General features: G+C 39.3%; 1 protein-coding gene across 4 annotated transcripts in view; it reads right to left on the reverse strand.

Annotated features, from left to right (window-relative positions):
• Nucleotides 1-1469: 1469 nt before the first annotated feature.
• Nucleotides 1470-15162, reverse strand: part of LOC122229870 (limbic system associated membrane protein) — a 651082-nt gene continuing 637389 nt past the window's right edge. For 3 of the 4 annotated variants that reach the window (XM_042955414.1, XM_042955416.1, XM_042955417.1), the window contains exons 8-9: nt 10732-10764; nt 1470-4633 (exon numbers count right to left, since the gene is read on the reverse strand). In XM_042955414.1, coding sequence (XP_042811348.1) covers nt 4536-4633; nt 10732-10764 — 131 coding nt within the window. In that variant the 3' untranslated portion in view covers nt 1470-4535. The remainder of the gene's footprint in view (nt 4634-10731; nt 10765-15162) is intronic. The other variant, XM_042955415.1, reaches the window with a different exon arrangement.

A 15162-nucleotide genomic window follows, 5' to 3' on the forward strand; every position in this document is an offset into this window, starting at 1 on the left:
TAAACTCCATTTTGCATTTAGTGAGATGTTTACAGATATAATGTCAACTATGACGGAAAATTTACATCACTGGGGCAAATGTAGTCTTTAGAAGAGAAATATTTTAAGTATGTAAGAAAGAAGAAGGCTTCCTGAACTGAATTTACATTTCTTAATTTAGGGTCCTATCTCACTATTTTTGTGGTATGTTTCACATTTGTCTTCAAAATATTAATAATTTTCATAGGTCAGATATAGCACTGCACTTATATTTCTATAAAAAACGATAGTTATTGGTGACCAAGACTAAATCCAGGCAAATAAGTTATGAAGATGAAGAGAAAAATAAGGCCATGGTTAATCCCATGGAACTTGGTCCACAAACAAATTCCTTTTAAACAAATAATTACAAAGTGGAAAAAAAATGGGGCTCTCTATCTTTCTAAATGAAGCATAGCTCTCTTTTTTTGACCAGATTCAGTTCTTTTCTTCCTTTTAAGTTTAAACCATCATTCTAGATTTGTCTTATAATACATACAATATTGTAAATATAGCATCTGTAAAGATAAGATTAAAAAAAATACATACACATATATATTATTTTTCCACAAATAATTCGAGGCCTGCAAAAAACAAAAGGAGGGATTCTGGGAGACAAGTCAATAGAAACAGTCAAACCACAAACAACCTGGGGATGGAAAATGTGACTCTGGAGTAGTTAAGAAGCTAACAACTTGGTAGGTAATAACTCAAATAATTTCATGCTGAGGAGTTTAGTTTTTGTGTGCAAAGGAGGTAAGTCCATTTTTGGAGGAGAAACAGATTTTTGTTTCTCTCCCCAAGAACATGAAAATCACGAGTACTTTTACAAGGTCTCTATGAATAGCCCCAGTTGACTGAATATGTAGTAAAAAATGCCCATGGCAAGGGAGAAGTCTGTCTGACTTGGAAGAGAAGGCAAAGGTCAATAGGACATTTCTTCCCCATGAGAAAGCACAATGTTTTCCCTAAGCCTTAGTTCTTTTAAGGGCAGAGGGATTTGATGTCTCAAAACAAGTAAGACTTTCCTCCAACAAGGCAACACCTTCTGATGAACGATTGCACAGAGGATATAATTCTGCAGTTGTAAAACCTAGGATAGTTCTCATTCTTCAGGAAGTGCCCTTGGTCAAGGTCATTTCTGCATTTGTTAACTGAAGGTCGGATCTAAGGATTTTAAGAATGGTGGAGTGTCGTTTTGCATACAAAGGACATGAAAGATATTAGTCATTCAGATTAATTGATGAATTTCGCTCCTCTCATGGTATTGTTTTCAACCAGTTGGTTCTTTTCAGTGCAGGGTTTCAAGTTTTGACTACCAACGGATAAGATTCTTGAAGGGATTTATAGCAATATGATGAACTAAATTCCAAGAAGTCCCACGTTCAGACTCAATTTCTTGGTGTCAGTCCTCTGGCTCCTGCCTTTTTTCTGACCTTCCTCCAAACTATGTTCTCCTCCATTCTTCACATTGCTTAGAGACATTCTCAAACCTAGGAGATTTCTGGGGCCAATGTTTGCTCTGAAACAGGAGCCAGGACAAATGTTTTTAAATTCCCAGATCCTGCCAGAGATATATGCAAACACCACAATATTCAATAAATGTTTAATTATGTTTAATATATGTTCCATTATATTAAAACTCAGGGAACAAATGGTGCTGACAAGGCAGACATTCCTTTCAGTGGAGAATCTCCTTCCATAAAACCAAGACCTTGTCCTTATGATAGGGTGGAGACAATAAGAAATCTAGGTATATGATTAAAATGTGTCACATGCCACAAGGATCTGTTCCTGAAACTGATACTAAACTGAACTAACTCCTACTACTTTTCTTTTCTTGTATAACTTTAAATTAGCGTGAGTTCCTCTTAAGCTTCCACTTAGGGATGTGACTGGCTTTTCAATATATGGGGAACATTTATCATCAAGGATGATAAACTTATATTCCTGTACTAAGACCAAAATGTTAGAGAAATCCCCGATTGTCAATAAATTGATGCTGGATAGGAATATGGCTCACCTTCCCTATATTTTAGTAGCTACTTTCTTGGATAAGAATTTCTGTCCTATGCCAGGATCTGCCACAAATACTCTTATCCATCCTCAACCCCAATTTGTTTGCCCTTCTGTTTCATGTCTAAGCTGCAAAATCACAAAAGAAGCCTGGTAATAAGCTTTCTAAAACAAACAATAGAATCCCCTAGAACAGATTTAAAATGTTGCTCATCAAAGAGATCATTACCTTCAAAGACAAGGCTCATTGCCAAGAGCCTTTAATTAATAAATTCTATCAGAAATTTCAAATCCTCCCATTTCTTTCCTTCCCTCTTTCCTGTCTTCTGTCTTTGCCTCTCCCTTCCTCCCTTCCTTTCTCTTTCTCTTCCTTTTTCTATTCGCAGTTAGGAAGTTTCCTGTTTTATAACATGTGACAGCTATTTTTCAGGTTCCAAAACTAGGTGAGGTACCATATTTGGCTTTTCTGAAATACATTCAGTTATGACCTCAGCAATAATCTTCTGTCTTTTCATAAGTTGAGCCACTTCCAATGCCTCCTATAGTCTAAGCGAAAGCAATGGTTGGTTTCCTGACAAAGATATTTACAGCCAGCTCTCTCTGCAAACCTTTCCTAAGAACATCCTGGTGCTGCAGTGATACCAAGCTTTGTGGTATGCATACAGTTTCTGCCTAAATTATTACAGGTTTCCCAGATCTTTTGATTAAGGAACTAACATTTCAGATGACTCTTGCTGATGTAAACTTAGACATCATATCCCCCATAGTATCTTTCAGGAACTAGAAGCCAAAAGTGAGCAGGGAAGGTGGAATATATCCCAGTGGCCTGGCCTAGGATAATGATGGACCAGTATGAACAATGGTACTGCAAACATTACCAGTGGGGCAGAAGGGAGATCGTGCAAGCCACCAAGTAAAGTATTAGCTTGCAACATCAGGACAAAAATCTGCAAAGGAGCACAAGGAATGGATTCTTTCTTGTTATGGTCAATGCTCTGTACAGAGCTCTGCCCACATCTCCACAAGATGAGTAGGGATGTGGGCATCTGTCTACTTTTCGTGCCTTGCTCACTCTCCATATAGGAAACAATCTCTGCTCAGGGGAATCCATGGGCCAAATGCAGTGTTAGGTGAAGCTCAGGGAGGGGGCAAAACAGAGCTGCTTAGGATCTCCATGTGGCTCATCATCCTTTCATTGGGAGTTAACACTTGGAGACCTTTCTGCTTCTTGGGATTTACTCAACACATGCTACTCACTCCTGCAGCAAAGCAGGTCCAAGCCTGCAAAAAGCCAGGAAATATATGAATTCCTCAGACTCATGAAACAAGAGTGAAATCAGAAACCTTCTCTCCTAGGTCACCTCATTGACGTCACTGATTCTTTCTACTGTTTGCTCACCCCATCAATAGTAGGCACTTTCATTTACAGTGATATTCTGAGTGACTCTCGACTGGGTTCTGATGATTAGACTAGGAGGAATATGAGGTTCTGCCCTTAAAAGGGGCACAGCTTGGTGTGAATACACACTGATGTCATGTGACAGCCATGGGGGTGTGCTGGGGGGCTCTGCTCCATGCCTTCTTCTCCACCATGTCCCCCAGCAACTTGTCACAGCCGCGTCTCACAATTACAATGCAGGACAGTATCTACAGCACAATGAGTCTATGTACACATGGACCATTCCCTTGGCATGCTTTAGAGAGAGACACACACGCTCACATACTTGTATACCCACGTGAGAGCGAGAGGCTTGAGCACGCACGCACAGTGGAGAAAATTAAAATGGCACTTCCTAGCGTTTGCGGCATGACTAGTGCTGGGGGGGGCTGTGAAGAGAAGCAGCAGCCAGGGGGTTCGGGGGAGGGAATAAAACGGAGTATCTGGGATGGATGTGGAGGAGATAGAACACACTGAAGGGGGAGGAAATGGTCTTAAAAGTTGGGGAGATAGTGGAGGCAGGAAAGCCAGATAAAGGCTCAACACGGATTCCAGCACGGATTCCACTGATAGTCTGAAATGGCTACAAGTCAGCTCAAATGAAAAACAGAATAAAAAGATGATGGAAATATAGACACCAAAGGCAAGACCTTAGTTTTTCTTTCCCCACAGATGAAAAAGAATGAAGGAAGGATAAAGTGTGTGTGTGTGTGTGTAGAGGGCGGTTAACATCCATCTGATACTTCTTCACTTGTCTTATTTTTACAACATCCGGGTGTCCTTAGCATGATGTAGTCTTTATGTAGAATACATTTGCATCGATATACACATATCCTTGTAGAACTTTTCCCACCCTGATTTACTGAAATTTTTATTGATGGACTTAAAATGGTTTTAAATGTATTTTCTTCTTCGTTTTCTTATTTCCCCCTCCATTTATAAACACACAAAGTTGTGAAATAAACAGTCTCCCCCCCATCTTGCTCTCTCTCTCTCTCTCTCTCTGTATCCTGTGTAACGCATTTTTGTGTGTTTTTTAAATTATTTTAAAATTTTTATTCTATTAACATTTGCTGAGAAGGCAGAGCAGAGATGCTGCCAGCAGCCACAGTGGTACGGCCAGACTGATGGATCCATTTATTCCTCTCACCGACCCAGGCCCTGCAGTGCAAAAGAGAAAGAAAAGAGAAGTTACATTCAGCCCGCTCTATGTTACAGCTGACTGCTGACAGTATCAGAGGTAAGAATGGGCTGCGCCTCAAAGTCAGTGCTTGTGTACAGGCCAGGAAGGGCTCACAGTCTTTCCTAAATCCTTCTCCTTGAGTTCTAAGTATCTCAAGGGGTATCAGTGGTTGAAATACATTTGAATACAAACTACTCTTGCTGGAGAAGGCTATCGCTGATGTGTCTGCTGGTGCAGCGGGCTCCTCTTCACCCAACCTCTTCTTGCATGCTGTGCCCTGCATAGCACTGTGATGCCAGAACTCATTAAGATTCCAAGCACTGGTGAGGGTCCTTCAGCAGCCAGACACGGGCTCCTCCAGCTGATTCATCACAGGATCTCCATCAATAAAACATAGAGCCAATCCGAAACTCTCATTTCTCAGGGGGAAGCAGTAATTATTTATTTGTTAATGGGGAGGGGAACTGTTTCCAAGGAACATTTATGGCTGGATGGCACCTTAGCTGTATGCTAGAAAATAAGTCAACTCCTTGTAGAGTCTTAAGAGGTTGCAGGAGATCATCTGGTCCAAATTCTTCATGTGACACTTTAAAAACTCAAAAGCAAAAGCAACCACAAAAACCACCACCACCACCAGCAGCAAACCTAGAGAGGTTGAGAGGCAAGTCCAAACCAGAAGCAGAACTGAGATTTGAACGTGCCCAGAATTCACCCTGGAATGGCAGTCTATGTTGTTTCCCACTGTCACCCGAGTTTTCCCAACATGGATACGATTTTGGGGACGTGGGTCTGGATCTAAGAGGGAGATGGGAATGGAGAGGAAAGTGGAGAAGGGATTTGTGTAGACAGAGAGAAGAGAATTGGGGCAGAAAATGTGGGTCCCATGAGCTTGTCCCCTATGCTTTGCTTGCTCCATTTTCTCCTTTTGTATAGTTCTGTTTGTATAGATCCATTACAAGAAGAAAATCTCGGTGTTTTTCACAACAGAGATTTTTAGATTTAAGGTTGTATGCTTAGACAATGATGTTCAAAAGAGAAATCAATGTAACTAATTATGGGTCACTGCAGTTCTGAGGTCACATATGCAGATCAGTGTGTGTGAATGAAGGTGCATGTGAGTGTGCTGTGTGCCCATGCTTGTTTAAACCTATGATGGTTTTCAAGTGCAATAGAAGCATCCTCTGGTGTGCACATGTTTCCAAAATTGTCTACAACTATATCAGATCAGATGTAAGATAACAGGGAAAGTGTTGAATTCAAGAATGTTCTAATCTGTGTTCTATATAAATAATAGCAACAACATCAACCGAACAAAACCAACAATTACACAGCACTTGTTACCAGGTACTGTCAGAAATGCTCTACCAATCTAAGCATATAACCATGCTACGAGGTAGGTATTATAATGGACCCTTTTTCACAGTGAGATAATAAGAGGCACAGAGAGGTTAAATCTACTGCACAAATTCACACAGCTGGTGAGCAGAGGAGCTGAGGCTTTTACCCGGGCAGCTGGCTCCCGTCTTTGCCCATCACCACTACAGAGTGGTTACACGGGGAAGGAGTGCCAGTGAGTCTCCTGTCAAATCAATTTTGGGTTCGTTTAAAACAAGAGCCAGAACAAACAAAACAACACGGAGGCAACCATTATCTTGGAACAAGTGATTTTCGATAGAATATTTTTTACTAGAATGTCTTCTTGAGAATATTAAAAACATTACTTAATATAAAAATATGAAGATATACAAACTGTGAACAGCATAGTTATAAAGTAAGTATAAAATAAGTATAAAATATAAAGTATAAAACATAGTATAAAATAAGCTTTATTATATGGAAAGCTATGGAAATGCAGAGTAAACAATTTAAATATTCAATCAGTCAATTCTGCAGTTTTCTGAATGACTGTAGGATCATATTAATAAAAGACACTTTTGCTACCTTCATGTTTTTCATGAGGAATTTAGGCTCAAGAAGATTATGTGCGTGCATAAAGTACCTGATGGTAATTGTTGCCCGGGCACTGGAATACAAACATTTGGAGTCTCAGCTCAATGCCTTTCCTTAACCTACCCTCCATGCCCTTCACCACCACCATTTTTGGCCTTTGTGACCTTTAAGCTCTCTCAGTGGGCACTCTCCAGGCCTTCTGGCCAGATGGCAATGCATTTCCCCATCATTTTAATTCCTCTGTATGCTTTAAATGGCATGAACTCTATGGCACATTTGTTTGGATTAGTGTTGTCAGTACAGCTTCCAAAACAGAGAAAGACTATACACAAATTGAGGCCATACAGGACTAAACAAAAATGATTTTTGTTTTGCCTTAGGGATAGGGTGAAACAGAAGGATTTTACAAAGAGTTTAATTTTGCTTATTTCCTTAATCTCATTTTTAGTGCTGCGACAGGCTAGATTATCTCTCAGACATCTTGGAGTTGAGTAGTAACTGGGGAAGTCTAAAAACCCTAGTCTTAACACTTTATTTGAAGGGCAGTAAATATTTGAGAAAGCAAAAATTCCATCATTGAAAAACATGATATATACATACATGGACCTAAATAAACATGGTCACATATAACATTCTTGCTAATGTATGTACACACATATATATGCAGATACAAAGAGAAGTATATATGTTATGTGCGTACTCATATATACACATATGATATAATGTACACGTGTATTATTGGTCTTTTAACACATGTAATTGAGAATTGGCTGTTACTTTCACATGATAGTCTATGATATATATAGGAATCCCAGTATGACTGTGTTAATAATCTTTAATTTTATCCTTAGTAGAATTATTATTATATATTTGAAATGCATTTTGTGGATCTATTAAAGATATCTTCATCTCTATCAATTATTATTTATTAAGTGCTCTCATATAACTGTTTGATGTGCTTATATGACATGCTCTTTTCATAATTGGTTTTGAGAGTAAATAAATAGCTTGAAAAAAATGCACGGGTAAATGAATGAGAGTTGGAGAACCATCACAAGTGTGTATGCAATTATAGATATATATGACTGCATAGGAGACTACTTCAGTTAATGGCTATTTCAGGGAAGAATAATCAGCAAAATCATTAATTACATTTTAGTTCATAGTTATGAAATTTCTGCTTATTTGTGAAAATGCAAATGATAAATCTTATTTCCCACACCAGATGGCCAGGCTCAGCAAGTGCTTTTATATACTGACAGATATAATGAAAGCAAGAGTCTGTAAACATAAATTAGCCTTAAGAATAGATGAGCAAATAGAACCACAATTCAAAAATTGCTACATGTTTTTCATACAACAGACAAAAATCATGTCTTGGCAGTTAGGCACATTCTATATGTGTTTATGTATGTGTGCATACACTTATATGCGTGGTATCCCGTAAACATGCAATAAATGGTAGCATCATCATTATTGCTATTAACTGTAGAAGGTTGGATTACAGAAAGGCATGAAATACCTCTGAACCAAAGGTATTGGTTTGTGAATTGGGTCAAGGCTTTTAAAGTTTGACCTGATGGGGCAAAATTCAGCTATAGCAAGATTGAGAATCTTGAGTCAACACACCAGGTCAAGGTTCTTGACCCCAGGACAGGATGATAAGTGAGACTCTGTATCAGCGTGAATGCTGGACTGCACTTTGTCACAGCAATGTTTTTAAAAGGGAATTTGTGATTAAGGACAAGGTTGATAAAACATCCTGAAATTGCAGGATATGTGGATTTTTGGCAAGTCTCTACGATACAGATCTGATGCAGGATACTCTGCCAATTGATTTGTCTTTCAGTAAAATCTCAAAGAAAATACAAGGTGATTTTCCAACACCTGCTTTAGAGGGCATACACTTGGAGACGCTTTATGATTCAAATCTAGCCAGTGCATTTCTGTTGCTTCTCCTGAGTACTTAGGGCTCATTTTCCTGAATGTAGGACTAGATTTATCCAAAATAATCATTCTTAAAAAATTAATCATTAATCACAGCCTCAGTGATCCTTGGGCATTCCTTTCAGCCACTAAGGCATCAAGGTCTATAATGATTTTATTCCTGTTTTCAGCCACACAAGAAAAGAAGAAAGAAGACTAGGTGAGTTTAAGTTTGAATTCTACTTAGAATTATTAAGGGCTGACCGAGTGACTGAGAATAAAACAAAAACTCAGACAAAATACAAGACAACTGTTAAGCAAAGGAGAAAAATAATCTACATGTCTCTTAGATATTATCCGGATATGCAGGCTAAGGCACTTCCCCGTCCTGGGAAGCCATGTTTAAAGGAAAGCCTGATAAGATTGACTCTGGCGCCACCTGCTCTCCACGTTCAGCCAGTACAGCTTCCTCTGGGTGAATGAATTGGGGGATTAAAGTTTATAATCTCCAGGCTGGAGACTTGAAGAGGGGATATATTGATGTTTAATTTGAACAGTGTACCTTAGAATTAAATTTGGGCTTCTCCTACAAGTGAGTCTTGGATAAGCCTGAAGTATTTTCACAGTAACGTCCATCACATCTTTTCCATCACAACAGCATCAAATATTTTGGCATGCAAAATTTTGAAATTTTAGGCTAATGCTTAGAATCCCTTTGGGTGACACTAGGAATTTATCTCAATGGTCTTTGAAATAAAACCCTATGCCCAATTTCTCCATCCATATCAACCCCCTGAGGAATCATATGTTCATTCCATTAACACTAGCCACTTAAAATTCAAATGTAATTGATAATCATGGCATTGGGGAAAGAGTAAGGTCTGAAGGGGACAGGAGTTTACACTTTCTTGCACCAAATGATCTTGGTACAATGTATGTACTTCTGATGTCCTCTTCCCTGCTGCCTTCTGTGAAGATTTGTTAGAGCTGGCCATACACAAGGTGCTGAACCTTTCCTGGGAGTAAGCAACAAAGGCTCCATAATTTTTAATGTTTATTTATTTTTGAGAGAGAGAGAGAGACAGAGACAGAGAGAGAGAGAGAGAGAGAGAGAGAGACAGAGTGTGAGCAGGGGAGAGGCAGAGAGAGAGGGAGACACAGAATCCAAAGCAGGCTCTGGGCTCTGAGTTGTCAGCACAGAGCCCAATTCAGGGCTCGAACTCACAAACCATGAGATCATGACCTGAGCCAAAGTCAGACGCTCAGCTGACTGAGCCACTCAAGTTCCCCAAAGGGCCCATAATTTCTGTGGCTGTTGGTCACTAGTAGGGTCTAAGTCCCACAATAATAGGCTTTCACTATTGAGAAGGACCTTGGCTATCTCATAGACTTTGAGACTCAGAGAAGAAAACATTTTCAGGTGAGACAATTACCAATCCAAGTGAGTGGTCATGAGAACTTAAGAAGGGTAATGTCTGGTCATGCAGCTTTCTCTGTGACTCTGGTCTGGGGATAGACTCTGTAAGGATTTCTGTTGGATTTCTAAGGAGGGTGCCTCAGAATTGGTAATTGTTTGCATTTCATGAAGCTTTAACTTGATTGCATTGTCTTTGTAGGGAGACCTGGGTGATTTTTGTGCCATGAGGCTGGCTGATGGAGGCATGTGGAGTAGTTCCTGGGAGACTGCAGCAGTCTGGGTGTACTGAAGAAAGGGGAGGTTATCTGAAGACCTGGGAGAACACTGAGGCAGGAGAGAATATTAAGTGTTCAAGAGCTTCATATTAGGAAACACTACTCTATTTCCTTTAGCAATGTATCCATTTTAATAGCCAACAAGACAGTAAAGTAGGCTCTATATTTTTCCTGAGAGCCCAGTCATTGGACAGTGAACATTGCCAAAAGTGCAGATCTGCAAGAATTAACCACGGCCACACATGAAAAGTGGGAGAGGGAATAACTTGTTCAGTTCCAGAGATTTAAAAATGAATAGCTATCAAGAGCAATATAGGGGTTATGGGCTTTTTGTGAACGAGAAAGTTTGCAATTTGGGAAACATAGTGGCAAATACGTTATGAAAATTATTATCACAAATTATTGAGATGAAATGAACTCAAGTGTATAAGACCCCAATATATGGCTATGAAATCTTAATTTTAACATATAGAAGATATTCTTTAACATATAGAAATAAGAGCCATACCTTTTTGCTTGAAGTGCACGGTGGTGCCAATTTCTAAAAAAGAAACATTTAACAAAACAAAAAACAGATAAAAAAAATTTTTTTTTATCAACTGAAAATAAGCACAAAGGTAAGCTGGTACTCTCCACTGAAAGGAGAATGGGACAAAAGGTAGAAAGAACATTCTAATAGAAACACATACTGGTAGAGATTGAAAGAAAGGCTCATGGAAAGAGATTGTTTTGTTGGAACAAACGTGCAGTCGGAGGTGGCAAAAACAATTTCCAACTACAAATATTTGATGTTACATGTTATGTGTATAGACAAGTACAAGAACTCTGACAATGGCAGGTAAAAGTACTCTTGACTGCAACTTAATGGAAAGATGGAATGTGTCCAGCCTCCAATCCCATCCTGGCATTTTGTCCCTGGTTGGTTCCTTTCAGGCCAATTGACCTTCACATTTTTCTTCTAACTAAATCCATTCCAACTTTAGAACTTGTGCACATGCTGTTTCTTCTGCTTGGAATGTTTCTCCCCCAGATCTCTGCATGGCCCAGGCAGTCACTTCATTCAGATTTCTGCTGAAATGACCCAACTCGGGAAGGACTTCTCCCATCACCTTCTCAAAATGGTACCCTCTGTCACTTTCCATTCTTTTACCCTGATTTATTAATGTTATTAACACTTATCCCTACTTGGTATCATTGTATACATTTCCTTATTTGCTTGGTTAGAGTTTATCTCCTCCACTAGAATATATGTTCCATGAAGGCAGAAGCAGTGTATGTCTTGTCAATTATTGTATCCCTGTGCCTGCATTAGAGTCTGACATGCAGTATGTGTGCAATAAATACTTGTTGAATGTGTAAATCTCAGGGTTGGAAGAGCTCATACAAGTCAAATACTTGAATTCCCTTTTGACTATCTTTATCAACTAAACTAGAATACTGTTTGATCTTTAGAAGTAAATATGGAAAATTTCCATAGGATACCATGTTGACTCACAGGACCAACTGAATGGTTAATTAGATACAGGAGTCCAAACCATGGCTGTGGGATATGGATTGTCTTCTCTGAAGATCAGGATGTAGCCCTGCACCCCTCAATGACACGCTTTCATGAAGGAAGTAAATTGACTGAACTCTGAAGCTAAAGAGAGCCTTTTGAACTGGACATCCATTTACCTCATTTTCCTGCTTAAAACTTTTTCATGCTTTCTTGTGTCTTCCAGGATAAGGACCCAAATCCTTAGCATGGCATCTAGGACTCTACCCCTTCATCTCTCCAGCCTCATCAATGTCTGTCATCTCTGCATCCTAGCCCACATGCCTTCCTTCATCCTCCAGGGTATAATGTTTTTTTCTGTTGTAGGGCTTATGGCCCAATGTTATCACTACTAGAAATCCCACTTCTCCTGTAGAATTCATTTATAACTTCCACAGGGAAGGCTTCCTTAGTCCCCTTAGTAAAATTCAGTCCCCTTTTTTATAAGCTCTGCTCTCCTTCATCACACTCATCTCAGTTTTAATTTTAAATTCATTTGTCTGAGGTTTTGAGTAATGCTTGTCTTCATCACTGGACTGTGAGTTCCATGGAGCAGGGGCTGTCTCTGCTACTGTCCCTTGTTGTAGTCTAGCCGATGCATGAAGGCACTCTGCATGCACAATGGGCCAAAACAGATTTAGAATTACTGAAATATGAGAAAAATAAATATATGCCAGGCAACCTCCTAACAGAGTCTCTGTTAAAACAACAGAGAGTCTGAGTAGCTAAATTATTACCCGATTTAACACAAAGGGGTCAGAACTATAGAATTAGGTCTTCACGGTTCCTTGGGGTTCAGTGCAGTCTATTTCCTTCACAGATTTTCCATTTGTTTATCCAAAGGAGGTCACAAGGAGAAGTCTTCAAACAGCATACTGTTTTCTGGTTTTCTTATGATGGCTATAAGAAGGGCACAATTTTCCTAGAGTCTGAGATCTTGAAAATGTTTGGCTACAATTCAGCATTAGTGAAACTAGTAAAAGCCAGGCTGCTCCTAACAGCAAGCTGTGTCTACGTGTAAGAATGGCTTTCCTAAACTCGTCAGATGTGGGTGGAGGGATCCTAGTGTGAATGTTCTTTTGTATTATGATCGCTGGTGGACCTCCAGATGTACTTCTGAAGATGCTCAAAGCTATTGGCACCTGTCTTTCTGTCTTTGAAGAGTTAGTCTATTACTTGCACAAGTAATTGAAGTCTTCTGTATGGAAGCCCGTACAGAAGGATGTAGAGAGAATTCTGCCCCTCTCCTAGCAGAATCCAGGAACTGTTGTCATTTTTACTCCAGAAGTGAAGCTAGATTTCATCAAGATATTAAGACAGTAGTCTCTACCTGTTGACCACACTGATCATCTGACCACTGATGTTTCAATTGTGTATTAAACATACTGCCACCAATTTTTCTAATATTCTTTGAAATAAATGCTTTGGCTTAAAAATTGTTGAAGAGGCACTGTAGAGAATGTACTTAATATAATGTGAAAAAACTGAGGCCCAGAGAGGCTAATTGGTTACCCAGGCTCACACAGAACAGAGCTGAGACTGAAATCCAGGGCTCCCACTTCTCCAGCCGTAACCCTGTCCCTTATTCTACAATTTCCCTCTGGTACTTTTGTGAAGGCAAGGCTATGTAACTATATAGCCTATATAACTCTAGGTTTATCATAGGATATTTACATGACTCACTCCCGACTGGGGACAGTTTGGCTCTGCTCTTGTGCAGAGTGAACTTCCCTTCTTTCTTTGGTCAAGCCTTCTAGTTTCTCATTCTTTAGAATTTGTAAGAATGCTGCAAGGTCATAGAGTGATTGCTTCTTGCCCAAAGAGGCCTAGATCCCTAATGGAGCCATCTTTATATAAAGAACACTTGGTTCCCCCTGCTCTATCCCTGATCCACAGGCCTTCTGGGATAATTCCAAGCAACTGTTCAGGAGCCTGGGTGGGCAGGAAGACCAACAGTCCTGCTCAAGCTAGAAAATATCATTAAACCTCTCTGTGCCTCAGTTTCATTATCTGTAAAATAAATTTAATTAACATGCTCCTTATAAATTTGTGCTATGGTTTAGATAAATTAATTATCATACTGTACTTGGAATGCTGCCAGATACATAGTAAGAGTTATTGTTATCAGATTTGTGGTAAAATCCCTTCTAGGGAGGACTTTCAGTGAAAGTTTGGTGGAAAAGAGAGAAATATATCTTAACAAGTAGGCCATGCCAGTGCAGATTCAAAGAACAACAACAAAAGTCTACTGCACCAATACGGATGAACAAAACATTAACAGGTGTTAGCACACTGCAGTGATAGGGAAGCAGAATGACTAGGCAGCGTGTTGGTCTGGAGAACTCCAGCAATATGCCTGGTTAACCAGTCAGTGACTCAAGCCTGGATAAGAGTCTACATGTCCTAAATATTTCTCTTAGGGCTCAGAAACTCCCCTACTAATTGAAAAGAGTTATTAAAAGAAGGATTTGAAAACGTTGCTCCAATATTATACTCTATGAAGAAAAGCTCACAAGAAATCAGATAAAAAATATGCATTTGCTTGGAACACCTTTAAAAAGCAAACCAGCTTACCAATTAAATTTTAGGAAGCACTCCCTATTGCAATAGATAAACTGGTTTGTGAAATGCTAATGATCTTAAGACTTGGAATTCCATTTATCTTTAGGAAAAGAGAACAGAGTGCTTATTCTGTACTATTATTTCTTATTCATCCTCTTCTGTTGGAATAGAACCTTCCTTTTTGAGGAGCAAAACCCTGCACGTTTTGAGCCTGGCACTTTGAAATCCTGGTTGTGTGCTGCCATCTTGTGGTAATATAAAGACATATTCCTATGTTCTGCCTAAAGGCATTGCCTTTGTCCACCAGGTGGCAGTAGTGGGAAAAAATAAAAACTTTTTATCACGAAGAGCCAGCATGAAAGGTTACATTTCAAAAAGGAGTATTTCTTATTCTTACGGAAGAGAAAAAAAATATTTTTTTTTTGTTGTCCTTAACAACTGAAAATGATTCTTCTTTTTGTAGTGCTAAGGTGATTCCAAATTCTTAAGTAAAACTGCCTTGACGGGCATATTATTTCTGTAGGGATTCCCTGGACACACTCATTAGAATACACTTGAAACCTATGATTTTTATACCTTTCAGGAAAACATCTTACCACACATCGACCCTGCTTTAGCAAATACACTTAACAAGTAAGCGTGACAACGCAGGTACAAAGAATAAAATAAAAAGATAAATCTACTGCAGCAATACAATGGACAAAACTTTGGGGGAGTTTAGTACAGAGAAAGTTCTAGAATTCTCTGGAAGCATTATTGCTACATGCTTAGACTTTAGCTCCGGCTGATGGAGTACAAGGAGACCGTGGGGGGAAAGAATTTAATACTAGAGAAGGCAAGTGT

Source organism: Panthera leo, chromosome C2 (genome assembly GCF_018350215.1).
Source record: "Panthera leo isolate Ple1 chromosome C2, P.leo_Ple1_pat1.1, whole genome shotgun sequence".
Taxonomy (NCBI): Eukaryota; Metazoa; Chordata; class Mammalia; order Carnivora; family Felidae; genus Panthera; species Panthera leo.